Source organism: Budorcas taxicolor, chromosome 11, assembly GCF_023091745.1.
Source record: "Budorcas taxicolor isolate Tak-1 chromosome 11, Takin1.1, whole genome shotgun sequence".
In the NCBI taxonomy this organism is placed as follows: domain Eukaryota; kingdom Metazoa; phylum Chordata; class Mammalia; order Artiodactyla; family Bovidae; genus Budorcas; species Budorcas taxicolor.
In genome coordinates this window covers 114,543,235-114,570,975 of record NC_068920.1, presented here as the reverse complement: position 1 = coordinate 114,570,975, position 27,741 = coordinate 114,543,235, and the positions used below count along the sequence as shown (strand labels likewise).

At 43.0% G+C, this 27,741-nt stretch overlaps 2 protein-coding genes and 1 non-coding gene across 3 annotated transcripts in view; 2 read left to right on the top strand and 1 right to left on the bottom strand.

Moving 5' to 3' along the window:
* Positions 1 to 27,741, top strand: part of CTNNA2 (catenin alpha 2) — a 1,210,173-nt gene that overhangs the window by 784,774 nt on the left and 397,658 nt on the right. The gene's annotated exons all lie outside the window — the stretch shown is intronic.
* On the bottom strand, positions 686 to 2,251 carry LRRTM1 (leucine rich repeat transmembrane neuronal 1). Its single transcript, XM_052647704.1, has one exon. The coding sequence runs from the start codon at positions 2,249 to 2,251 to the stop codon at positions 686 to 688; it is 1,566 nt and encodes a 521-aa protein (XP_052503664.1).
* On the top strand, positions 7,623 to 7,740 carry LOC128057077 (small nucleolar RNA SNORA72). Its single transcript, XR_008200262.1, has one exon. It is a non-coding gene; the product is annotated as a small nucleolar RNA SNORA72 (small nucleolar RNA).

The following is a 27,741-nucleotide window of genomic DNA, read 5'->3' as shown; positions in this document are numbered from 1 at the left end:
AGTTGGCCTTTCACTTGCTTTAAAGTGGCTAAATTATACTGTGCTCCCCCAAACATAATATAAAGGGTCTGACTTTTTCAGTCCTTAATCATGTGGGGGTACAACCACCTGATAAGCTGTTTGTCCTTCTTAATGTCTCAAAATGAGCCTGGCTACTTTGCTCTTGAATTTCTGGATTTTCCCTCTGGCCACTAGATCACCCCTACACACACACCCATGCACACACCCACCCACACACACATACAGAGGTAGGAAATTGTAACTGTTACTTCTCTTTTAACACAGGTAACAATTCATTTAGGTTACACCAGTCTGTAAAAACTGTAAATGCTATTTTATTTTAAACATTTTAAGTTTACAAAAAAAAAAAAATCAATGATTGGTACCTTTTTACACTCTCAGATTCCTGAATATGGACAGATCTTCAAAGGGAGGAAGGAGTTTTCATATGAAATTTAAGATAGACTGTCCTGAAGGTTGTGGGGTGGGGTTTTGTTGTGTTTGATCTCTCTCTCTTTTTTTTTAAAGACACAATAAAGCTAAAATGTCAAGTCTCTGGGAGTGATCCCCTTACAGTTTCAGTCAAGGAGCGTATCAGAGCACAGACCCCAGCCTGGCACTCGCCGGCCCGCCCCGGTTGTCCAGGCGTATTTGGTAGCGCACGGGTTGAGAGTCTCTAGGGCAATCACACCTCGCATTCTCTCGCGGGCTGCTGGTGGCAGGTACACGAGCCATACTCGTTGATGATGACCAGGGCTCCCTCAATGTGGTTCGGTTTGTAATCAACGTAGTATTCCTGGGCAGACATGGCAGCCATCTGATGCATGGTCTGTTTCTGCTTTTGCTTCCTGCGCTGCGTGACAAAGCACTGTCTGAGCTGCCTGAGGCTGGCTGGGAAACACTTCCAGGAGACATAAAGCACCAAGACCACAATAAGGAAGGAGAAAATGAGGGCCATGGTGCCGGTGACCACCTTGTGGATCTGCACGGCATTCTCGGCGTGTTCGCCGGGGAGAGCCACGGTGACAGGCTCGGGCGTGCTGTCGGGCTGCCCCTCCCTGTCGTCAGCGAGTGTGGTGGCCGGGCCGGCGGGGGACCCCAGGTCGCTGCGGTTGGTGACGGCCGAGAGCAGGTGGCCGCTGGTGGGCTCAGCTCCCTCCTCGCACAGGTGGAACGCGTACACGGCGTCCAGGACGTCCTCGCCCTGCGCGTACTCGGGGCTGGCGCACTGCAAGTTGCCATCGTAGCGCCCCTGGAAGTTGCTGAGCCAGGAGGCCAGGGCGCACACGTTGCGCCCACAGTCCCAGAGGTTCCCGGCCAGGGTGATGCTAGTCAGTGACTTCCAGGAGTTGAGGATCCGGGGCTCGACGTAGGTGAGGCGGTTGGAGTCCAGCTGCAGGGACTGGAGGTGCGGCACGGTCTCGAACACGTGGGGCTCCATGTACTCGATCTCGTTGCCCGACAGGTCCATTTTCTCCAGGTTCCACACCCAGTCCAGAGAGCTGACCACAATGGCCACCTTGTTCCTCCTCAGGCAGAGAGAGTGCAGGGAGATGAGGCGCGGGAAGTGGGCGAAATTCACCTTGACCAAATCGTTGTGCTCCAGGTGCAGCTCGGTGAGCTTGAACAAGCCGGCGAAAGAGTTGCGCGCCAGACTCTTGAGCTGATTGTATCCGATGTCGAGAAACTTGAGGCTGCGGCAGTCCTGGAAGATGCGCACGGGCACGAACTGGATGGCGTTGGCCCGCATGTGCAGCGTGGTGAGCTTCCGCAGCCCGTGGAAGAGGTCGGGCGCCAGCGCCTGCAGCTTGTTGTACGAGAGGTCCACGCTGCGCAGGTTGGGCATGGGCCGGAAGGTGGTGTTGGCCAGCTGGGTGATCTGGTTGGAACTCAGGGTGAGTTCCTTAACTCGGCGCAGTTTCTGAAAGGCGTCCCCCTGCACCGAGCAGATGTGATTGTGATCCAGATAGAGCCACGTGAGCTGCATTAACCCCGTGAACTGGCCGGCGCGCAGCTCCGAGAGGCTGTTGTAGCGCAGGGACAAGCCCAGCAGGCCGGACAGGTTGTGGGGCGCCTCGGTGAGGTTGAGCGCCTCGCAGTACAGCAGCCGCCCCTCGCACCGGCACAGCTGCGGGCACCCGCTGGGGGCGGCGGGCAGCATCTGAAAGCAGGCCCCCAGCAAACACAAGACCACCCCCGAGGGCCTCCTCAGCAGCCAGTGTAGACAGAGACCGAGCAGCAGGAAATCCATTAGCGAGAATCTTTCCAGAGAGGCTGGAGAATGTCCATTGGAAGCGCTCGGTCAGAAATCTACATCATATTTTATTCCGAGGGAGGGGGAGCGGGGGAGGGGGGAGAAAAGGGCAACAATCAAATAAATATATTGAAATAAAGCAGGACTCCCCCCCCCCCCCCACTCCCCAAAGCCACACGTTCACCTCTAAGCATGCAGAAAGCTGGGCAGCATAGAAAGTTCACAGCCACGGAAAAAGATCAAAGAGATGGTGATTTGGTCCATGTTAGATGCTGCAGCAAAGAAAAGGGAGGAAAAAAAAAAATCTTCGGGAAAGAATTTAATTAAAAAGTGTCTTACCCACCCTTTTCCAGAGAGTGACAACCTCCATTCAGCTGCTCCCTTTGTGTGCAGGCTAATTATATGCAGGGCGAGAGAAGACCCCTCTGTGTTTCCGAGGCAGCCCCGGTCCGCGGCCGGCGGATCTGGCAGGCGCACAATGTCTCACTTTGCTGCTCGGCTCCGGGCTGCAAGGGCGGCCGGCGAGGCGGGGAGGCGACTTCTAGGACCTGCAAGTTTCCCAACTACGTGCGGGGAGCCGGGGTTTCGCCTTCCTGCCGCTGTCCTTTCCCTCTGCAGTTCGGACTGTGACGTTGTGGGGAAAAAAAAAAAAACTCCAAACTCGGGGCTCGCGACTCCCCAGGATTTGACAGTCTGGTTAATGTCCGTCATTGGAAAGCACCCCTGACCGGCGCCACCTTTTCTTCCGCGGAGACCGCCTGCCATTCGAGCCCGGGGCGGCTGCGGAGAGCGGGCTCGCTCATCCTTTGCGGGCGGCGGGGAGGTGCGGGCGGCGGCGCGGGGAGCAGGGAGCGGCGCCCCGGCTCCTTCCCTCCGCCAGGCAATGTGCGGCGCGAGATTGCACCGGCACCTACTGCTCACTGAGTGTCGTAAGCTGCTCACGATTGTGCGTCTTCCCGGAGCACCGCAGATATGGTCAGATTGAAAAGGGGTGGGCAGAAAACCAACGTTTTCCCGAACCACTAAAGTAATATATGTTCTTTGATGAAAAGGAAAACACTTTCAGCTTTTTGGTCCATATTTCAAAAAAAAAAAAAAAAAAAAAAAGGAGGGGGATGGAGGTATGGGAAAGCATCATCAACCACTGAGATATTTCCAAGTGGGAGACTGAAATACTCTGTTCTGCTCCCCCTCTCCTTTCCCTTTGAGGAATGTTCCCCCCCTCCCGCTTTAAAGCTGTCTACGTGTAAGAGGTACGTAGGAATTCGTAGAGAAATCAACATTTGGTCCCTTGCTTTAGAAAAGCAACTTGAGAGAAGCTAGAGGAAGGCAATGATTGTGGGGACTTGGCTGATATTTTTTTTTTCCCTTGCGAGGACTGGAGTTCTGCAGTCAACCAGCCCTTTTGGGTTGTGGATGGGGTGGGGGTGGGGGGTGGGGGGAATGCTTTTCAAACTCGGCCGATTTGGGAAGCCATCCCAATCCAAAGGTAGGAGACCCAGAGTGGCTGAAACGTATGTATATCTGTGTACAGAGAGTCTTTCTTGCCCAAGATCCCTCCGGGGCTTCACTAGTCTCCATAGATGTCAGTGAGGTCCCGGGTGGATTAAAGAAAGATTTTACTGCCTGACAGGGGAGGGCTGACCCTGACGTGCTGTTCACGGTGATTACAGAACCCTGCAGTACACGCCACTCCAGGGGAATATGCCAGAGAATGAGCGGAGAAGGGGTCGTTTAAACCCACTTCCATACACACCTCTACTTAAGCTTTGACACTGTTACTAAATTGTGCCTTCTGAGTGTGAAGAGATGTCCTTGCCTGATTATTTCCATTAACAATCATTTATGGATGGGCTCCTTCAGCTTGTAATGAGCTCTGTCTTGTCTCAGCTTGTTTGGAGAGGGTCTGCATTGCTATGGTCAGGAACTTGTTGGTGATCTTTTTTTTTTTAAAGAATGACAGAAAAGCCCTGCCAGAAGTGAGTGGATAAGCTTACCGTCTTGACTTAAGATGCCCAGAATGGTGATAGGGAGACTCAAATGTGAACTCCCATCGCCTCACTTTGCATTTCTATCATGTCTGACTGTTAGGTACTGAAAATAAGTGGGCATCATCTGTAGTTGTACTCACATTTGATAAGAATGAACTGGACTTGCTTTGGACAAGTAACTTGGCTGGGCCTTAACACCCAAGCTGAAGACACCAACCAGTGGAATCAAAGTCACCAAAGACTGGTGATACTTTTCAGGAAAAGTCATATGAACAAGGGCATGAATCATTCCATTTTTTTATTCCTCTGAGCTCTGCCCTGGTCATTCATCTCTGAGATGCATCATTTAATTGGAAGGAAAACAAATCTGAATGTCCTAGACATCACATGCTGTCTTAGGAGCTAAAAGAGACATTTGGAAATCAACCCCCTTAATTTTGTACATAACAAAACCCAAGCAAAGATTCACTGGGTGATTATTCAAGGTCTCACAGCTTCTTACTGGCACAGATAGTTTTTATTTTCTCCTCTCCCACATCAAAGTGGTGGTCTTCCCATCCCATTCTTGATGGTTGCCTCTCTGTCACTCTTGCCTCTTTCTCAACTCTGCTGAGCACCTGCGGGTTTTGTCCTGGCACCTTCAAGGTGCTGCAGAACACTTTAACAGACAAACAATTTCACCATCAAGTGTTTTCACCTCTTGCCAAAACAATTATTCCTGACAGCAAGCCGGCTGATTGAGCCATAAACTATAAAGGGTTGGGAGGCTGGGGCGGGCAGGGGTAAACATTGGCCAACCATTCAGCAAGTATTGTTGAGTACAAGCCACCCAATCCCCATGGCTGCTAGGAAGAAAATTCTCCTAATGTAGGCAGCTTGGCAAAGTGATGATAGAGCCTGCCAAATGGGCAAGAAGAGGTCCCACTTTGGATGTCACTTGATTTGTAGAGCTGGTACAGAGAGGCAGAAAAGAGTTGAGTGTTGGCAAGAAGGAAGGAGAATAAAATTAAATTCACTGCATTTATATGTGAGTTTTCTTTTAAGTACGCTACTTAAAACGTAGAAGATGTGTCTCGGCTGTAATTAAAATATATGTATGTACATATATATATTGCTTTTCACATTATTATCCCCCAAATCATTTCATCTGGATGGTATCTTTAAACCTTTCCCACTTCTAATGTGGCAAGTTTGCATCTTTTCTACGGTTTTAAACCCCTTGGCAGAACCGTATACATTAACAGATTGAAATGAGCTTTATTGAAATTTAGCTATTCTAAGTCATCTGAGTTGCAGAATCCCAATTTATTATGTATTTAAAGCATACCAGCCCTGATTAAATCAATGCAAATTAGGTTAAATAAGAACAACATGAATCAAGTGTTTCAGCAAAGTTGAGTTGAGAAACGACAACTTTTGAGTCACCACAGCAAGTTGATGTGGCTGGTTTTCACCAGTTTTAATTTCATGCATCTTAGGGTCCAACACAATTAAAAAGTAAGAAAACGAAAGAGTTCACCTAAATTCTCTTGTTCCTCTTGTTTGAGCTCTCATATCTCTGTACCTCTCTTGTGAGAACATCTAATGTGCTAAGTTATAATGTGACAGTTGTGTGTACACATGATCAATCTCTTTTTCTGAGCTAAGCACAGCTTTCTGTTGGTAGATGTCTTCTTGAGCCTTGGATGTTGATGAGAGATACTTTTCACCCTTTAAAACACCCTTGATAACTTCCATGTTTGTATGGGGGCAAAGATTAAGCATCCTTCCTGAATGGCCATAGTAGTTGATCATCAAGAAAACCACCTCAAGCCATCAGGGCAATGTGTGATTGGGGAGTGGGGTAAGAAAGGACAAGAATCTTGAAATTGAGGCTTCTGAAAATGGGAAGAAACTCTGAGGTAGGTGAAGTGTGAGTCTGATTGCCAAAACACAATCTGGAACTAAGAGGAGGTGGAAGAGCAAGTTTGATGCAGCTGGGGAGGCCAGAAGTATAGCTTGGAGGAAGGAGATGTAATTAATTCCTCTTCTCCTAAGCCTTATACATTAAACTTTGCATAATAAACTCTCCTGCTTTTTCTTGGTACTTGATGTTGTGATGGGGTGGAGGAGGGTAGTCACACACAATTTAATGTGTGTGTGTATATATATCAGTTCAGTTCAGTCACTCAGTTGTGTCCGACTCTTTGCGACCCCATGGAATGCAGCACACCCGGCTTCCCTATCTGTCACCAACTCCTGGAGCCTACTCAAACTTATGTCCATCACATCAGTGATGCCATCCAACCATTTCAAAACACCCCCTTCTCCCGCCTTCAATCTTCCCCAGCATCAGAGTCTTTTCCAGTGAGTCGGTTGTTTGCATCAGGTGGCCAAAGTATTGGAGTTTCAGCTTCAGCATCAGTCCCTCCAATGAATATTCAGGAGTGAATATGTTATATCTATGAATATGTTGTACCTCTCCCATTTCATCTCAACTGAAGGCCACCTCCAATTTGTTTGAGTCAAAATAATTTGTGAACCAAGAGGTACAAGTAATAAAAGTCTGATATAAGCATGCCTCCTGAAGACTGGCCTTCCATTAGGAGTCCTTGGCAGTGCTCAGGACAAGAGAAATTCAAGTCGTGATTTTAATGTTCTCTCAATGCTGGCACCAGCCTGGACCTTGATCTTTATGTGATTATCTTTAATTTTCCGTAGCAGTGAGCCATGGCTTTTCTTTAAAAGGAAACATTTAGAGGTAGGGAAAGAGGGTGGGAGTCACAATTTCAAAAGGAGAAAATTAACTCTGTTGTTCCTATAGGCAGGCCGCATACAACTGGCCTTTTACAACATGCTTTGGAGCCAAAGGGTAAGGACTTAAGGCTTCTCTCAGGAGATCTACTTAAAGGAGCTTATTTTTTTAAAAAAAGAAGGTCATTTTTCTTATCAAACTTTATCCTCCTCTTAGAACAAGGTAGTAATATGGCTAGCACTAAGGCAGTACTTACTATGCTCAATGCAAGATGTTAAATCGTGGGAGTAAACCAAGGAAATGCAATGACTCAGTGCTTTCCTCCTGGAACTTTAGGTAAGAGGGAGAAGCAGACACTGAGGGACTTTGCTGATAATATTTATTTATTGCCCAGTGCTTGACAGCAGATGTCCCTAGAACACATAAATGAGAAGAGCTGACAGGTAAGATGGGGCCAATGCTAAAAAGCTTCACTGAAAAAGTAAAGTTTATGGAGTACAGGCTCAAGACGTAGGCTCGCGGACCTGAGGGGTGGCATCGTGAAAGCATACCTAGGACAGGGAAACGAAAGCCTTACGTCGTGATGAGTGGATTAATTCCCTAGTTCTCAGAGGGAAGAAGAGGGACAAAGACAGAGGAAGTGTTGGGAGAGGAAGGAAGTTGGTAAAGGGCTTCCAAACCTTCCCTGTATTAAGACCACGTATTGGTCCCCAGACCTAGTTCTTTAGCTAGGTGTGGTTTTACAAATACTGGTGATAAATTAAGTCTGATTTAAATGACGCATCTTAGGTGGGAAATGTCTGTGACTTCAGGTATGTGGTCAACCTTGAGAAATGACAGCATAGCTTGTATAATAACTTTTGAAGGTGACCATCGCTAATTTGATGATTACCAGTTGCCATTAAATAAATTATATATTTTTAAAAAGGGTTTCCAAAGCTATGCTGAAAATTTTAGTTTGCTGTATCCTTCTAGTTTTGAAGAAAATGGCCACCCACTCCAGTACTCTTGCCTGGAAAATTCCATGGATGGAGGAGCCTGGTAGGCTACAGTCTATAGGGTTGCAAAGAGTTGGACACGACTGTCGAGTGACTTCACTTTCACTTTCTAGTCTCTAAGACTGAACACCTTCGAGTTATCTTTGGCTCTTGTAACAAATATGTGGATTAGTTCCTGAGGCCTATTCTGCTATCTCAGGCCCCACTCTGCAAGCTCCCTCTGATCATGCCATATTACACCTAACTGCTGTATATACTCTCTCCATCTTTGCTTACCTTCATCCTTGCCATCCTTCAAGGCTGATGCTAAATTTCCTCTATGTCTTCTTTATTGATTCCCATGTAAAGTGATCTCTCATTCTTCTGAACTCTGTTAACAGCTTACCTTTATCAATTCTGCTGCTGATGCTGTTCACTTTATGTGAATGTGGCAGTCATTTCTAATTATAGTAGTTTAGAACTGAATGCGACATTAAACATCTTGGAGCTTAGGAATAATAAGACTTCTGCTTTCCCATTCTCTCTGAGTATGATCCTACACAGGTCACTCCATTATCAGTCAAATAGGACCAAGGATGGCTATCTTAAAAGATTCTTGGGGAAAATTCAATGAGATCATGTATATTAGAGTTTTGCAACTCAAAATTGTAAGCCTAGAACTAGCAGCCTTACAGCATGTTAGAAAGGCAGAAGCTTAGGTTTCTTTCTAGATACATTGAATCAAATCTGCATTTTACCATTAACTCCAGGTTAAAATTAAATTTTGAAAAGCATTCTATTAGAGCATTCTATTAGAAGTATTCACATTCTAACCTGAAAAAGTAACCCAGATATCATTAATGTCTAGTCTTATAACTGAGGAATTGAAGGGTCAGAAATGTTAAGCGATTGCCCAAGATTGGTTGTAGAATTCAGATAAAAACCTTGCATTTTCTGAATCTTGTTCTCTGTTCTATTCAATTCCAAACACAGAATTCAAAATCTGTGTATATCTCAGTACTTAGCACTTAGTAGGGCTCTTAATAAAGGTTGGTTGCTTCCCAGATGGAACCGTGGTAAAGAATTTGCCTGCCAATGCAAGAGATGCAGGTTTGATCCCTGGGTTGGGAAGATCCTTTGGAGTAGGAAATGGCAACCTACTCTAGTATTCTTGCTTGCAAAATTCCATAGACAGAGGAGACTAGTGGGCTATAGTCCATGGGGTTCCAAAGAGTCAGATAAGACTGAGCACACACACACACACGCACGCACACACACACACACACACACACACACACGTGTGGCAGTAAGTATCAGTTCAGTTCAGTCACTCAGTCGTGGCTGACTCTTTGTGACCCCATGAATCGCAGCATGCCAGGCCTCCCTGTCCATCACCAACTCCGGGAGTTCACTCAAACTCATGTCCATCGAGTCGGTGATGCCATCCAGCCGTCTCATCCTCTGTTGTCCCCTTCTCCTCCTTCCCCCAATCCCTCCCAGAATCACGGTCTTTTCCAATAAGTCAACTCTTCGCATGAGGTGGCCGAAGTATTGGAGTTTCAGCTTCAACATCAGTCCTTCCAATGAACATCCAGGACTGATTTCCTTTAGAATGGACTGGTTGGATTTCCTTGCAGTCCAAGGGACTCTCAAGAGTCTTCTCCAACACCAAGTTCAAAAGCATCAATTCTTCGGCGCTCAGCTTTCTTCACAGTCCAACTCTCACATCCATACATGACCACTGGAAAAACCACAGCCTTGACTAGATGGACCTTTGTTGGCAAAGTTATATCTCTGCCTTTCAATATACTATCTAGGTTGGTCATAACTTTCCTTCCAAGGAATAAGGGTCTTTTAATTTCATGGCTGCAGTCACCATCTGCAGTGATTTAGGGGCCCAAAAAAATAAAGTCAGACACTGTTTCCCCATCTATTTGTCATGAAGTGATGGGACCTGATGCCATGGTCTTAGTTTTCTGAATGTTGAGCTTTAAGCCAACTTTTTCACTCTCCTCTTTCACTTTCATCAAGAGGCTTTTTAGTTCCTCTTCACTTTCTGCCATAAGGATGGTGTCATCTGCATATCTAAAGTTACTGATATTTCTCCGGGCAGTCTTGATTCCAGCTTGTGCTTCTTCCAGCCCAGCGTTTCTCATGATATACTCTGCATAGAAGTTAAATAAGCAGGGTGATAATATACAGCCTTGATGTACTCCTTTTCCCATTTGGAACCAGTCTGTTGTTCCATGTCCAGTTCTAACTGTTGCTTCCTGACCTGCATATAGGTTTCTCCAGAGGCAGGTCAGGTGGTCCGATGTTCCCATCTCTTTCAGAATTTTCCACAGTTTATTGTGATCCACACAGTCAAAGGTTTTGGCACAGTCAATAAAGCAGAAATAGATGTTTTTCTGGAACTTTCTTGTTTTTTCCATGATCGAGTGGATGTTGGCAATTTGATCTCAGTTCCTCTGCCTTTTCTAAAACCAGCATGAACACGTGGAAGTTCACAGTTCACGTACTGCTGATGCCTGGATTGGAGAATTTTGAGCATTACTTTACTAGTGTGTGAGATGAGTGCAATTGTGCGGTAGTCTGAGCATTCTTTGGAATTGCCTTTCTTTGGGATTGGAATGAAAACTGACCTTTTCTAGTCCTGTGGCCGCTGCTGAGTTTTGCAAATTTGCTGGTATGTTGAGTGCAGCACTTTCACAGCATCATCTTTCAGGATTTGAAATAGCTCCACTGGAATTCCATCACTTCCACTAGCTTTGTTTGTAGTGATGTTTTCTAAGGCCCATTGACTTCACATTCCAAGATGTCTGGCTCTAAGTGACTGATCACCCCATCGTGATTATCTTGGTCATGAAGCTCTTTTTTGTACAGTTCTTCTGTGTATTCTTGCCACCTCTTCTTAATATTTTCTGCTTCTGTTAGGTCCATGCCATTTCTGTCCTTTATCAAGCCCATCTTTGCATGAAATATTCCCTTGGTATCTCTAATTTTCTTGAAGAGATCTCTAGTCTTTTTCCATTCTGTTGTTTTCCTCTATTTCTTTGCATCGATTGCTGAGGAAGGCTTTCTTATCTCTCCTGCTATTCTTTGGAATTCTGCATTCAGATGCTTATATCTTTCCTTTTCTCCTTTGCTTTTCACTTCTCTTCTTTTCACAGCAATTTGTAGAGCCCTTGTATGTGTTTTATGCAATCCCTGACTTATATTACACCTGTTTTCTTATCACAGTCAGTCTGTATGTATTTCTCTTGGATGTTTAAGTTTGACTTTTTTATTATAAAAAAATGAAGAAAAGGAAAAAAGACAAGAAAAAAAATAAAATTTAAAATGAAGATTATCACCTAAAATTTAACCACCTGGAGATAAACTGTAAATTGTTGAGGGCATATTCTTCTAGAATTGGTCTATTTTATATGTATTTATATTTTCTAAAAATACAATAACATTATGCCAATACATACTACTTTGTAACTGATTTTTTCATTGTTGACATTTTCCCATAGCCAGAGTACCAATTGATAGGATCATCTTCAATAACTGCAAACCATTCTAATAAATTTATCCATCTCTTCTTTCTTACCAGTTAGGTGGCATCTGGTTTTTAGCCATTATAAATTTACTGGGATAACATCCTCATATATACCCTACAATAGACTGATGATTTCAGTTCAGATCAGTTCAGTCGCTCAGTCATGTCCGACTCTTTCAACCCCGTGAATCGCAGCACACCAGGCCTCCCTGTCCATCACCAACTCCCAGAGTTCACTCAGACTCACATCCATTGAGTCAGTGATGCCATCCAGCCATCTTATCCTCTGTCGTCCCCTTCTCCCCTTGCCTCCAATCCCTCCCAGCATCAGGGTCTTTTCCGATAAGACAACTGAAGCAACTTAGCAGCAGCAGCAGCAGCAGCAGCAGCAACTCTTCGCATGAGGTGGCCAAAGTATTGGAGTTTCAGTTTCAGCAGAGGAGCCCTTACAAATAGCTGTGAAAAGAAGAGAAGCAAAATGCAAAGGAGAAAAGGAAAGATAAAAGCATCTGAATGCAGAGTTCCAAAGAATAGCAAGGAGAGATAAGAAAGCTTTCCTCAGCAATCAATGCAAAGAAATAGAGGAAAACAACAGAATGGGAAAGACTAGAGATCTCTTCAAGAAAATTAGAGATACCAAGGGAACATTTCAAGCAAAAATGGGCTCAATAAAGGACAGAAATGGTATGGACCTAACAGAAGCAGAAAATATTAAGAAGAGGTGGCAAAAATACACAGAAGAACTGTACAAAAAAGAACTTCATGACCCAGATAATCGCAGTGGTGTGATCACTCACCTAGAGAGAGACATCCTGGAATGTGAAGTCAAATGGGCCTTAGAAAGCATCACTACGAACAGAGCTAGTGGAGGTGATGGAATTCCAGTTGAGCTATTTCAAATCCTGAAAGATGATGCTGTGAAAGTGCTGCACCCAATATGCCAGCATATTTGCAAAACTCAGCAGTGGCCACAGGACTGGAAAAGGTCAGTTTTCATTCCAATCCTAAAGAAAAGCAATGCCAAAGCATCCTCAAACTACTGTACAATTGCACTCATCTCACACGCTAGTAAAGACTGATAGTTTATATCCCCTGAAATTCATGTATTGAAACGTAATCCCTAATGTCATATTATATGGAGGTGGGGCCTGCCAGGGGTTATTAAATCACAAGAGTAAAGCCCTCAGGACTGGGTTCAGAGGATGTGGACTTTAAAAAAAAAGCTTTCAATTCCTAAGGCCAGATTGTCCTCTTGAAAGGACATATTTCAATCTCAATATCTCTTAATATCTCTTTTGCTGCTTTATTGTTTTCCTCTATATACTCCACACACACACACACACACACTCCACCACAAATAGAAGCCTTTTCATTTCCCTTTCCTTTATCTGGCTGGGGTGCCCACTAAGATCCTTGTTGGAATCTGTCCTTGGTTACTTGGAACCATCCTTTCTTCCTATTCCCATTCCTCCCTCCTTTATGCAGAGGCAGAGGGAGCCTTGGGTTTTGGGGTCTTCAGTGTTTCTTCTGGGAGCTTCCGAGGGTTTCATTCCCACATCCTATTAAGTGACTAGGCAGCCAGATTATTTCCACAGAAGTGTTCATGTCTGAAAACAGTTTAATGCACTGCTACTTACAATGCTCTGTGGAAGTTAGAGTGTTTAAATACATTTGTGAAATGAACTAGACTCTGCACTGTTGTTTATGATTCACAAACATTATCTCAATCATGCAAAATCTTGTTTTTCATGGCTTCACCCACTTATTCGGGACATCCTATAACATCAAATCTGGGCTTCCCTGGTAGCTCAGCTGGTAAAGAATCCGCCTGCAATGCAGGAGACCCCCAGTTCAATTCCTGGGTTGGGAAGATCCCCTGGAGAAGGGATAGGATACCCTCTCTAGTATTCTTGGGCTTCCCTGGTGGCTCAGGTGATAAAGAATCTGCCTGCAATATGAGAGACCTGGGTTCGATCCCTGGGTTGAGAAGATCCCCTGGAGGAGGGCATGGCAACCCACTCCAGTATTCTTGCCTGGAGAATCCCCATGGACAGAGCAGCCTGGCAGGCTACAGTCCATGGGGTCGCAAAGAGTTGGACATGACTGAGAAAATAAGCAGAGCACATAACATCAAACCAATGTGCCAGAGCAGGTTCAGAAACATTTATTTAATTGTAAACTGACAGGTGTATTTGACATTACCTTGGCACTCACCATACCAAGAAGTGATTCTAAAAGTTTTGATTTCAAATGCTGTAACAAGATGCTGGTGTAAAAATCTCTTTTCTCTCAAGGCCCCAAGGATTTATGGAGATAACTGGACAACTACAGTTCTTCTGCTTGATATTAACAAGTCTCGCCTCCTCTCCTCACCACAAATAATGGAACCAATTTAATTCAGTAGTAAATTCTGTCTGTGATACATCTTAACATTTAATTATCTTGTTTTATAGAATTTTCCAGATGTTGCTAATTTTGTCCTTGCAGCTTTTAGAACCCTCTAATATCTACCCTTGTAGGTGTGGAAGACTATCAGTTATGAGAAGCCATATATAAAGAGCACAGGATTTCCACATTGCACTGATAAATGTGCCCCCGTTCCTCTTCGTGCAATCTGGCACAGTGCTGGCTTTTTAGAGATTCTTGCTGAAGTGTGTTTATTAACTGGCTTGAATTCTTGCTTAATCAATAGCCTGGGGAATCTGAGTTAAATATAAAAAAAACTTTATATTGCATTGATATATAGGCGCACATTGTTAACACAGGAAGGTCCAAGCTTTTGAAGTCATACAGATTAATACATTTATATGTGACTGCATTTCATACATCTAGTTCATGCAGGAAATCCCTCACCAGCCATAAGCAGTGAGCCTTCTGTGGTAAATTAGCCAGTTGAATGCATTTATGTCTTTATTCAGCCATCTCCCATTTTCTGGAACCACTTCTTAATCTTTCAAGGCACCTTGAGAATGCCTTTTTAATAATTCAGTATCAGTGCTGCTGCTGTTCTTATTTGTTTTTGTTAGTTTAAGTCTAATGGAAGTTTAGCTGTTGAGATAAAGTTAGATAAAATGTGGTCCCTGCCTTGGGTATTCTTGAATCTGGGGTGGAGGTGATGGTAGCAAAGCAATGTGATTCATGCTATGGCAGAGGGGCTGGGAGAAAAGGAGAAGGGTTGACCAGAGGGAAGGAAAGCTACTCCAGCCAGTCGGCAAAGTCTGTGAAAATGCTATAGGTGTTTCTGATATGTTTACAGTGTCTGGAGCACAGGATGACAGGGAGGGTAGTGGGGAGAGATGAGACTGGAGTGTTAGAGACAGATTGAGAAGACTTTCCATCAGGATTATGATTTCTAAAATGTGGGTCCAAGGAACAAAATCCTGATGATTGTCTTGAACATGAAGAGCAGGAAAAAGGATACTGAAATCAGGGAGAGGAGTTGGGAGGCTCCCATATCTGCCCCACTGAGATGTCGTGTAAGACTGACTTTATTACATGAGAGATGGACAGGACAGGACAAGCACAAACATGGTTTTGTAGTAGAATCTACAATCCTTTCCATGGTGATTTCTCCAAGAAACAATTAAAGATGACTTCAAATGAATGGATTGATTAAGGATAGATGGAAAATAAGGAAGAGTAAGATGTGAGAGAAAACTCCAATGTTTAGAGTTAAGAGTAAGTAGTTAAAGGGAATTCCAGTGGTGGTCCAGCGATTAGGACTCCGAATTCTCACTGTCCAGGGCTTGGGTTCAATCCCTGGTTGGGGAACTAAGATCCTGCAAGCTGCAAGGCATGACTCAATAAATAAATAGGTAAATAAATAAGAGTAAGCAATTAAAGATGTGAACAGAGGTTACATCTGGACATAAGGATCCAGGGAATCCCTGAAACATGCTTGATAGTTACCATGGTGGCAGTAGACTCAAGTCCTCAGTGAGAAAGACTAGACTGACCCTGATGCACAGCTTCCTCTATGGCTCAGGGAGTAAAGAATTCACCTGCAATTCAAGAGACACAGAAGATGCAGGTTCGATCCCTGGGTCCAGAAGATCCCCTGGAGGAGGAAAATGGCATCCCACTCCAGTATTCTTCCCTGAAAAATCCCATGGACAGAGGAACCTGGCAGGCTATAATCCAAAGCGTTGCAAAGAGTCAGACACGACTGAGTGGGTACACATGCATAATGCACAATCAGAAGTCTTTGCAGACTGGTGAGGTAATATGGATTGGGAGTATATGGTCTGTGCTATCTGCAAGTGCACAGTTTGATTAAAGGCTTTCAAATTCTAATTTTTAAGAATTCCATTATATAAATAGGTGATATTGTAGACCTTATTCAGCTTATGCAATACTAGTTTGGACAGCTTCTTTTAAAGTGATGATTCTCAACATGGAAGAACAGGAGGGATCAGAAGAGTTGGAGAGCACTTCAATAGGAGAAGCAAAGTAAGGAACACTGCTGAAGTCCACAGTGAATGACTTCTAATAGTAGGCATGGCCCTGAGGCTGTGAGTAATAAGTAACTCACTTGACTGTGAAAAAAAATGTGGAGGAGTTTGACAGGTTTTGAGAAGAGCCCAGATGGTCAAGGACCACCAATATTGGGAGAGGCTACCCAACAATGCGTAAAGCTGCAAAGTGACATTTTTAGTGTAACATCATGTTAGTTGCTCCATCATGTCCAACTCTTTGCCACCCCATGTGCTGCAGTCCACCAGGCTCCTCTCTTGGTGAAATTCTCCAGACAAGAATGCTGGAGAGGGTTGCCATTCCTTTCTCCAGGGGATCTTCCCAATCCAGGGATGGAACCCGGGTCTCCTGAATTGCAGGCAGATTCTTTGCCATCTGAGTCATCAAGGAAGTGCAAAACCAGTGCTGTCTGTCTATGGACTCTGGGTCAAGGACTGGCTGACTTTGAGTCCTTTGCCCAAGAGGGTTTGCCATTTGCAACTCATATCAGCCTAAGATCATTTCTCTGTAAATGGACCTTGCATTACCTTCTCAAACATGAAATAAGGTGATGGCTAGAGAGCAGCAGCAGAGATCAAGTCCTTCAGAATGTAATTCTGTATTTGTGTTTTAGCAGAAGAATCTGAGACACTGAATAGCTTACTACAAGGAACTTTAAAAATTTTTGACTCTAGCCTGAGAAGTATTCTGCCATTTACAAGCTGCATGACCTGAGCAAGTAACTAGTTTCCAAACAGAAGGATTCAACATAGTAAAATAAAAGATATAAATAGTAGATATAATTAAAATAAAAATATAATAATAGAAATAATTCAAATTCGATTGCAGTAACCACTTATATTCATTTCTATTATGTGAGAACAAAATTATAAAAGGAAGACAGGAAGGAAAAAGAGTCATAAGCAGGAATAGTGTCTGCACCTCTAAATTAAACTCTTATCACTCCTTAAATCAGGTCAGTTCAGTTCAGTCCCTCAGTCCTGTCCAACTCTTTGTGACCCCACAAACTGCAGCAGGCCTTGCTGTCCATCACCAACTCAAGGAGCCTACCCAAACTCATGTCTGTTGAGTCGGTGATGCCATCCAACCATCTCATCCTTTGTTGTCCCCTTCTCTTCCCGCCCTCAGTCTTTCCCAGCATCAGGGTCTTTTCAAATGAATCAGCTCTTCTCATCAGGTAGCCAAAGTATTGGAGTTTCAGCTTCAACATCAGACCTTCCAATGAACACCCAGGACTGATCTCATTTAGGATGGACTGGTTGGATCTCCTTGCAGTCCAAGGGACTCTCAAGAGTCTTCTCAGACTTTTGAATACCACAGTTCAAAAGCATCAATTCTGCACTCAGCTTTCCTTATATTCCAACTCTCACCTCGACGCATGACTACTGGAAAAACCGTAGCCTTGACTAGATGGACCTTTGTTGACAAAGTAATGTCTCTGCTTTTTCATATGCTGTCCAGGTTGGTCATAACTTTCTTCCAAGGAGTGTCTTTTAATTTCATGGCTGCAATCACCATCTGCAGTGATTTTGGAGCCCAAAAGGATAAAGTCTGACACTGTTTCCCCATCTATTTGCCATGAAGTGATGGGACCGGATGCCATGATCTTAGTTTTCTGAATGTTGAGCTTTAAGCCAACTTCTTCCGTCTCCTCTTTTTCTTTCATCAAGAGGTTCTTTAGTTCTTCTTCACTTTCTGCCATAAGGGTGGTGCCATCTGCATATCTGAGGTTATTGATGTTTCTCCCAGCAATGTTGATTCCAGCTTGTGCTTCATCGAACCCAGCGTTTCTCATGATGTACTCTGCATATAAGTTAAATAAGCACAGTGACAATATACAGCCTTGACATACTCCTTTTCCTATTTGGAACCAGTCTGTTGTTCCATGTCCAGTTCTAACTGTTGCTTCCTGGCATGCATATAGGTTTCTCAAGGGGCAGGTCAGGTGATCTGGTATTCCCATCTCTTGAAGAATTTTCCACAGTTTATTGTGATCCACACCATCAAAGGGTCTGGCATAGTCAATAAAGCAGAAATAGATGATTTTTCTGCAACTTTCTTGCTTCTTCAGTGATCCAGCAGATGTTGGCAATTTGATCTCTGGTTCTTCTGCCTTTTCTAAAACCAGCTTGAACACCTGGAAGTCACAGTTCACATATTGCTGAACCCTGGATTGGAGAATTTTGAGCATTACTTTACTAGCATGTGAGATGAGTGCAATCGTATGGTAGTTTGAGCATTCTTTGGCATTGCCTCTCTTTGGGATTGGGATGAAAACTGACCTTTTCTAGTCCTGTGGTCACTGCTGAGTTTTGCAAATTTGCTGGCATATTGAGTGCAGCCCTTTCACAGCATCATCTTTTAGGATTTGCAATAGCTCAACTGGGATTCCATCACCTCCACTGGCCTTGTTTGTAGTGATGCTTCCTAAGGGCCACTTGACTTCACATTCCAGGATGTCTGACTCTACGTGAGTGGTCACACCATCATGATTATCTGGGTCATGAAGATCTTATTTGTACAGTTCTTCTGTGTATTCTTGCCATGTCTTCTTAATATCTTCTGCTTCTGTTAGGTCCATACCATTTCTGTCCTTTATTGAGCCCATCTTTGTTCCCTTGGTATCTCTAATTTTGTTGAAGATATCTCTAGTCTTTCCCATTCTATTGTTTTCCTCTATTTCTTTGCACTGATCACTGAGGAAGGCCTTTTTTTTATCTCTCCTTGCTATTCTTTGGAACTCTGCATTCATATAGGTATATTTTTCCTTTTCTCCTTTGCTTTTCACTTCTCTTCTTTTCACAGCTATTTGTAAGGCCTCCTCAGGCAACCATTTTGCTTTTTTGCATTTCTTTTTCTTGAGGATGATCTTGATCCCCTGTCTCCTGTACAATGCCATGAACCTCTCTCCATAGTTCATCAGGTACTCTATCAGACTTAGTCCCTTAAATCTATTTCTCACTTCCACTGTATAATCATAAGGGATTTGATTTAGGTCATATGTGAATGGTTTAGTGGTTTTCCCCACTTTCTTCAATTTAAGTCTGAATTTGGCAATAAGGAGTTCATGATCTGAGCCACAGTCTGCTTCCTGTCTTGGTTTTGCTGACTGTATAGAGCTTCTTCATCTTTGGCTGCGAAGAATATGATCAATATGATTTCGTGTTGGCCATCTGGTGATGTTCATGTGTAGCATCTTCTCTTGTGTTGTTGGAAGAGGATGTTTGCTATGACCAATGCATTCTCTTGGCAAAACTCTATTAGCCTTTGCCCTACTTCATTCTGTTCTCCAAGGCCAAATTTGCCTGTTACTCCAGGTGTTTCTTGACTTCCTACTTTTGCATTCCAGTCCCCCGTAATGAAAAGGACATCTTTTGGGGGTGTTAGTTCTAGAAAGTCTTGTAGATGTTCATAGAGCTGCTCAACTTGAGCTTCTTCAGCATTACTGGTCAAGGCATAGACTTGGATTACTGTGATATTGAATGGTTTGCCTTGGAAACGAACAGAGATCATTCTGTGGTTTTTGAGATTGCATCCAAGTACTGCATTTCAGACTCTTTTGTTGGCTATGATGGCTACTCCATTTCTTCTAAGGGATTCCTGCCCACAATAGTAAATATAATGGTCATCTTAGCTAAATTCACCCATCCAGTCCATTTTAGTTCACTAATTCCTAGAATGTCAATGTTCAGTCTTGCCATCTCCTGTTTGACCACTTCCAATTTGCCTTGATTAATGGACCTAACATTCCAGGTTCCTATGCAATATTGCTCTTTACAACATCGAACCTTGCCTCTATCACCAGTCACATCCACAGCTGGGTGTTGTTTTGATTTGGCTCTGTCCCTTCATTCTTTCTGGAATTATTTCTCCACTGATCTCCTTTAGCATACTGGGCACCTACCAACCTGGGGAGTTCCTCTTTCAGTATCCTATCATTTTGCCTTTTCATACTGTTCATGGGGCTCTGAAGGCAAGAATGCTGAGGTAGTTTGCCATTCCCTTCTCCAGTGGACCACATTCTGTCAGTCCTCTCCAACATGATCTGCCCATCTTGGGTGCCCCCACATGGCATAGCCTAGTTTCATTGAGTTAGACAAGGCTGTGTTCCATATGATCAGATTGGCTAGTTTTCTGTGATTGTGGTTTCAGTCTGTCTGCCCTCTGATACCCTCTCTCAGCGGCTACCATCTTCCTTGGGTTTCTCTTACCTTGGACATCTCTTCATGGCTGCTCTAGCATAGCCGCTGCTCCTGACCTTGGACGTGGGGTATCTCCTCTCTGCTGCTCACAGCTCCTGTGCCACCCAACCACCGCTAGCCACTCCTGCACTGCAGTGCATACTTTAGAGGCTACAGAAAAAAAAAAAAAAAGGCAGAACAAAGCAAACAGACAAACCAAAACCGTGGTGCTTAATACAACAGGCATTTAGGTTATGGTCCTGCGTGTTATGTCTGGGGATTTGTATAAGCCAGCCTGTGCTCACTCAGATGTCTGTGGTTAAGTGGAGAATTACCTGGAAACCAGATTAACTGGGAAGGCTTTCCTCAAGGAGCGGTGGTTGGCCAGCTGTTGGCTGGGGCGCCTCATTTCTCTTGCATGTGGCCTTTCATCCTCTGGCAGGGTAGCTTGGTCACATGGCACAGTGATTGAATGCTTCTAAGAGCAGCAGAGAGTGCAAGTCCCAGTGCACACGTGCTTTCAGGTCTCAGCTTCCAGCCAGTTGCTGTAGTCTCTTGGCCAAAGCTAGTCACATGGTCATCCTAACTCAAGGACAGGAGGAAGAGGCTACATCTCTGCATGGATAGAGAAGTATTTGTGGTCGTTTTTGCAGGTTAAATAAAATAGTACTTGCTTAATGTTCCTAAGGGCTTCCCTGGTGGCTCAGTGGGAAAGAATCCACCTGCCAATGAAGGAGACATGGATTCAATCCCTGGGTTGGGAAGATCTCCTAGAGAAGGAAGTGACCACTCACTCCAAGTGTTCTTGCCTGGGAAATCCCATAGACAGAGGAGATGGTGGGCTGCAGTTCATGGGGTCACAAAAGAGTCAGACACGACTTAGTGACTAAATGACATTACTATAACTGTAGGTACTAACTGCTCTAAAGAGATTTTTGTTTCTCAAGCCACACAACCCAAACAGACATCATCCTTAAACACTAAGGACCAGCAGCACAAGCATCACCTAAAGCTTGTTAGAAATGCAGACTCTCAGACTCCACCTATGATAGACTTGAATCAGAATCTCCATTTTAACATGATCTCCAGGTGATTCATAAGCCCAGTGAGGTTTTAGAAACTCTGTATCTTTTCTCTATTCCTCATAATTCCCTTTTGTAGGTTGCTGTGCTCTCCCGTTGAGTGATAGATCTTTGATTTTTCAAGGTGCCAGAACTGTTTCCTCTGCACAATTGAAACAGAACAAACACAGGTTTAAACAGTAAAACAGGTTGCTTCACAGCATGAATAGCTAGAGAGAGAGAAAGAGAGAGAGAGGGTATTTTTCTGCTCAATTGTCCTCTGACTATAAAAATAGAAATTTAAAATTAAAATAACTGTACATAAATATTAAAGAATACTGTATTTAACTAGGAAGAACCATTTAGATTTTAGAACAATTTTTAATGTAGAAACAGCTAGGCATATGAACCAACCTTTTATATTCCTGAGCAGTTTCTTAACTGGACTTTGGTTTTCTGAAGGCTGAAAAGTTGATGACCCAATCTTAAGACCACAAGTTAAATATCTCTAGAAAACATCCAAGTATTTAGGTACTATTTGGCCATTATGCAACTAATAAGACCAGTAGAACTTATTAAGCATCTGGCATGTGCAGGTCACTGGTCTAAATTTTAGAAAATCAAGCATTACTGTAGTTTGTTGAATTCCCTTCATTTCAGACCCCAGAAGGGAGGCAAAGGAGTAGGTAGGAGAGGCTAAGCTTTTGACAAGTTTATTTCACCAGCCTGAGGACAGACATGGGCATCTAAAGGGCCCAGAACCTTTCTCAACTTTTGACTTAAAGTGAAGGAATCTGGTTACAGTAACCAACACACTCCTTTAGTTTGCCTTTTACCTCAAGGCTGAACAGCAAAGAAAGAGAAAAATTTTGCATTAAAGCTTAGTGCTGTCATTCTATATGAAATTTACTTTGGTTATTTCCTCTTTTTGGAAGAAGGTAACTTCTTTTTTGAAGCGATAGCTAGTACTGTTTTCAACATTTATGCTTTCAACATTTATGCCCTGTTCTTGTCAATCAGTCAGTCTACCAGTCAGGACTTAAGAAATAACCTGTTGAGCAGTTACTATATGCAGGCATATCTTAGTCTGTGAATAAGTCTCAGTAATTTCATTAGCAAACAGACATAGAAGATAACGTTTACCTCCTGAAATGCTAGGGAAAGTTAACATAGAAACCCGTGGAATAGAAAATTTGAGGGAAAGGGCCTACCTTATCTAAGGTTAGGCAATGCTTCCTTGAGGAGGTGATATTTGAGTTGAAACCTGAATAATGAGAAGAAGGCATCCTGTTAAAGCTCCAGAAGATGAGTATTCCACGGAGAAGGAACAGCAAGTGCCAAGGCCCTAAGGCCCAAACAAACCTTTGTCCATGAACCTGTGAAACAGCTAACATGCTGGATGCCGTGTGATAGGACTGAAGACACACAAGGACGGTGCTGAACACAAGATACATTTCCTTAAAGGGTCATTGTATCTTTTGATAAATCTTCACAAATGTTCACCAGCATCTTCATCAGCTCTATTTCAAACCTTATAGAGTGATATCTCAGGAACTAAAGTAAAGCACTTTAACATATTAAGTCAATTTATGCCTTAAAGTTCTATGATATTCTACCACTTTTTTGGAATACCTGGAAATCAAGGCATCGAAAACCTAAGCCACTTGCCTTAACACAGTTGGTGCTGGTGATAAAAGAGATTTTTCTGCATTCCCTAGATCCATGTATGGGGCAAGTAAGAGGACTGGACGGTGGTAGTGGTTTAGTCACTCAGTCACATCTGACTCTTTTTGACCTCATGGGCTGTAGCCCGCCAGATTCCTCTGTCTATGAGATTTTTCAGGCAAGAATACTGGAGTGGGTAGCCATTCCCCTCCTGGGAATCTTACCAACCCAGGGATCAAACCCAGGTCTCTTGCATTGCAGGTGGATTCTTTACCAACTGAGCCACCAGCCTTTTGGCAACGTAAAACCCAAACTGGATTCTTGTATAATATTCCTTCTCCCCTAAGGTTCATCCAGAGCAGATCCAGCAAAAGAGAAGCAGGGACAATTTAAACTTGCCTCCGAGATTACCCCACTCCTCCCAGCCCCCTCCAACCATCTGTTGCTATTTGCGCAGACAAAGAACGGAACAGGATACCAACCACACACATTCAGAAATCTCATTTTGTATGTGGGAGTCTGGATTCATTAACAAGTTTCTCAAACTCTCCCTACACTTACAACACCAGTCTAAACATAATCCAGTGAAGTCATGAGAATAGGTGATGATCATCTTTTTAATGCTGAGATGGAGTGTCTAAATTCATCATCTGCTACTTCCTAGTAAGTGTCTTTGGCTTAAGTAGGCTGTTTTTCAGCATCCTTCAAGTAAATAATACTCATTCCAATATTATATTGTCTCTGCACTGTCCTTCTTATTCTGCTTCTGTTGCTGCTGCTGCTAAGTCACTTTAGTCGTGTCCGACTCTGTGCGACCCCATGGACGGCAGCTAACCAGGCTCCTCTGTCCCTGGGATTCTCCAGGCAAGAATACTGGAGTGGGTTGCCATTTCCCTCTCCAGACCCCTCTTATTCTAACCCCTATTAAATCCCACTTCCTTTATATGGGCTCTTATTTGCCATGCTATTCACTTATCTAACCACAAATCTATATCACCACCCAGGCATTCAAAAGCCATGTTTTCTCAGCACTTACTGTTTCATTAACTGTGCTAAGTATGAGGATGTATAAAATATTCTGGATAATACTTTATTCTTTGAAGTTTTCATTCTTATTGGGGAATCAGTCCCAGAAGTCCACATTAATTCCTCCTTTCTTTGAATTATGACTCATCTAAAAACTAAGTGCTCTGTTAAATGCTGACTAAAATTGCCCTCTAGTTGTTTCTAAGTCCCCTTCTCTAATTTTTTTTCCACATTGCCTAAATGGAAATTTCTCAAAAGCAAACTCCAGATTATATTTCTGGTTTAGTGGTGTGTCCGGATCACAGAGTTGGAATATTCATGTTTAAATTCTAGATTTGTCACTTACTAGCCCTGTAATCTAGATGGAGAAACAGTGGCTGACTATTTTTCTGGGCTCCAGAATCACTGCTGATGGTGACTACGTCCATGAAATTAAAAGATGCTTACTCCAGAAGGAAAGTTATGACCAACTTAGACAGCATATTAAAAAGCAGAGACATTACTTTGTCAATAAAGGTCTGTCTAGTCAAGGCTATGGTTTTTCCAGTGGTCATGTATAGATGTGAGAGTTGGACTATGAAGAAAGCTGAGCGCAGAAGAATTGATGCTTTTGAACTATGGTGTTGGAGAAGAGTCTTGAGAGTCCCTTGGACTGCAAGGAGATCCAACCAGTCTATCCTAAAGGAGATCAGTCCTGGGTGTTCATTGGAAGGACTGATGTTGAAGCTGAAATTCCAGTACTTTGGCCACCTGATACGAAGAGCTGACTCATTTGAAAAGACCCTGATGCTGGGAAAGATTGAGGGCAGGAGGAGAAGGGGATGACAGAGGATGAGATGGTTGAATGGCATCACCGACTCAATGGACATGAGTTTGGGTGGACTCTGGGTGTTGGTGATGGACAGGGCGGCCTGGAGTGCTGCAGTTCATGGGGTTGCAAAGAATTGGACACAACTGAGTGACTGAACTGAACTGAACTGAAGCACTGTGATTTTAGGGTATATGCAGATTTTCTTCTGCATATACAGAATGGAAGTCGGTTGGGAGGATTTCTAAGATCCCTTTCAAGTCTGACATTCATAAATCAGTAAATTCTACAGTACATAACAAGGGCTGGAAAGTGAAGGTGACACTCAATGTAAACGTGTTGATAGTTTATTTCAGAGGCTTTTACTTCTAACCTGTTTATGTGGTGGGTGGTCTTCTAACTGTGAAGCAACTTTGCCCCCACTTATAGACTGAAACAGAGTAAATACAAAAACAATCAAAACAGCGTCTTCAGCTAGGCAAGGATTCTTTCTCAGTCCGTAGAACAAGACAGACAAGAGATATACCTGTTTCTGCCTTTATTGGGTCACTGCATCTTACACTGGACATTCAACATTAGCAGTTCAGAATGGTCCTGGAAGAGGTGTTGATGGATGTTTGTCGAATCACCAGTTCATAACTGGTGATTTAAGGAAGGTAGGATGTTAAGTGTTAGGTGCTATGCTTTGGGAGCTGATGTCAAAGGGAGAAGCCCATCTTTCATCAAACCCTACTGCAGATGGTGAAAGTGAAGTTGCTCAGTTGTATCAGACTCTTTGCGATCCCATGGAATGTAGCCTGCCAGGCTCCTCCATTCATGGGATTTTCCAGGCAAGAATATTGGAGTGGGTTGCCATTTTCTTCTCCAGGGGATCTTCCCGACCCAGGAATCGAACCCCAGTCTCCTGCATTGCAGGCAGACTCTACTGTTTGACCCACCAGGAAATCCCATTGCCGATGTTAGCCCTCTCTAAACAAACAGTCATCTTGAGTTCCTTTGACCACATGCATAGGTTAACTATATTCAAGTAGTAATAACCCTGTATAAGAAGCACTCATTTTAAAGACAGGTTAAAACAAATAATAATAAAATAAAGACAGGTAATTCTCTAAAAGAATTTAATATTATCTTCTGGATTTCAATATAAATGGTGTTTGGAGGATTTTACAAATTTGAAATAGTTAATAGAATTCAATTACTTTCTTTCAGTATAATTGCCTAACAAGAGCTAATGGATACCAACCATTTTACTGTTGTTGTTTTTGTTTTAAACAACTAAATAGTTGCTTCACAAAATGAAATGGGCATATTGCCAAACTTGCCACAGCTTTTTGAGCCCAAAGTTTGTTTCATTATATAATATAGTGAATAGTACATCTCTTCCATAATTGTTACGAACATTACAAAGGCTTCAGAAATCTTCCTGAGATCCAAGTGTACCGCTCAGGATATTATTCAACCCATGTGGAAAGCAAACGACTTTTTACTTTGATGGTTTTGCTCTTCCAGAATCCCTGAGGGCCAAAAAAGAAACGCAATACCTTGTGACTTTGGTGATGTGGATATAGTAAGACTGTATTTGGGTCTCCAGTTCCAGAATTCTGTCTACTCTGTTTCCATTGCCACCTGGAACATCATCTCAGCTCTCATAAGCATTTTGATGTATGAAGTAAACTACGTGGCATTTACCACCCACCTGACTGCAGTGGTGTCAGGAGGGTTAAAATGAAACATATTTTAAAAGCCTTCTAGAAATTTCTGATGTTCTGTAAAAAGACAACAACTCCTGAACTGGTTCTTTTCTGCAGCAGGGAGTGTTCTTCTTCCTGTAGCCTGCTGGTAAGAAATGAGGCAAGGTTTTCCATCCCACTGTTTTAGGAACAGATAAGGGACGAATTGCATGTTAAAGTAATAGTCAGAATGTCAGGGAATGATTGTGCTTTGATTCTGAGATTTAGCTACTGTCTTAATCTTGGGGATTATTTTTCATCCATTTAATAATTTTTAAACAGCCCAAGGATAAATGTATACACTATCAGGACCTGAGTTTCTTCATCTTCAGTAATGGGCTTACTGTTCTTGTTTTATGGAACAGCTTTTAAAACTAAACTTACCCATACATATATTATTAGTTTTAGAGTCTCATTCTGTACCTGGGAGGTATTTTCATTATTTTTGTCATTTTCCTAGCATTCAGCAGTTATCATTTCCTTCTTGGGCAATGGGCTATTTCCCAACAGAGTGGGAGATGCTTTAGAGTAGAAGAAAGCTTTAGTGTTCTGAAGTTTACTAGCTGTTTTCTTCCTTGGATTCCTGCAGCCCTGGTACCTACCTCTAGTGCTGAACCATGATTTACCTTCTGTGAGTTGTGACACAGTCAGCTGCTTGCCTTACAGGGTAGTTAAGTAAGGGACAGACTATTCAAAAGTCACTCCCAGATAATTGCCATGTGGAGGTATAGGCCTTACTTTCCTTATTATTGTTAACATTTTATTTTTTATCAAGTGTGGTATGAAGAGAGGCAGCTGAAAAATTACTTGATTAGACTTAATCATTCACAATGAACTTAACAATTGTTACTGCCTTGCCACTGTTGCATCACCATTTGTATTTTACAGTAAATCGCGTATCTGGTAACCGTTTACTCCTCAACACTTTTAGTGTATATCTCAAAAATAAGCTTTTAAATAACCTTAATACCTTTGCAAATGACCGCAAAATACTTTGCAAATGTAATTCCTTAAAATCACTGATGCACAGTCCATATTCAGGTATCTCCCATTATCCTTCAAATTTTCTTTTTTTTTTTTTGAAGTAGATTTGTTTGAATCAGGATCCAAACCACGTCTCCACATTTCATTCCATTAGGGAGGTGATATCTTTGAGGGAGAAGGTGAGAATAACCACAGGAATTCCTCTAAGCAGCTGAAACAGCCGGAATGTGCCAACATCAATATTCATTCATTTATTCATTCATTCATTTTTTCATGTGTCAGCCACTGTGGCAGATATAAAGATAAATTTAGCATG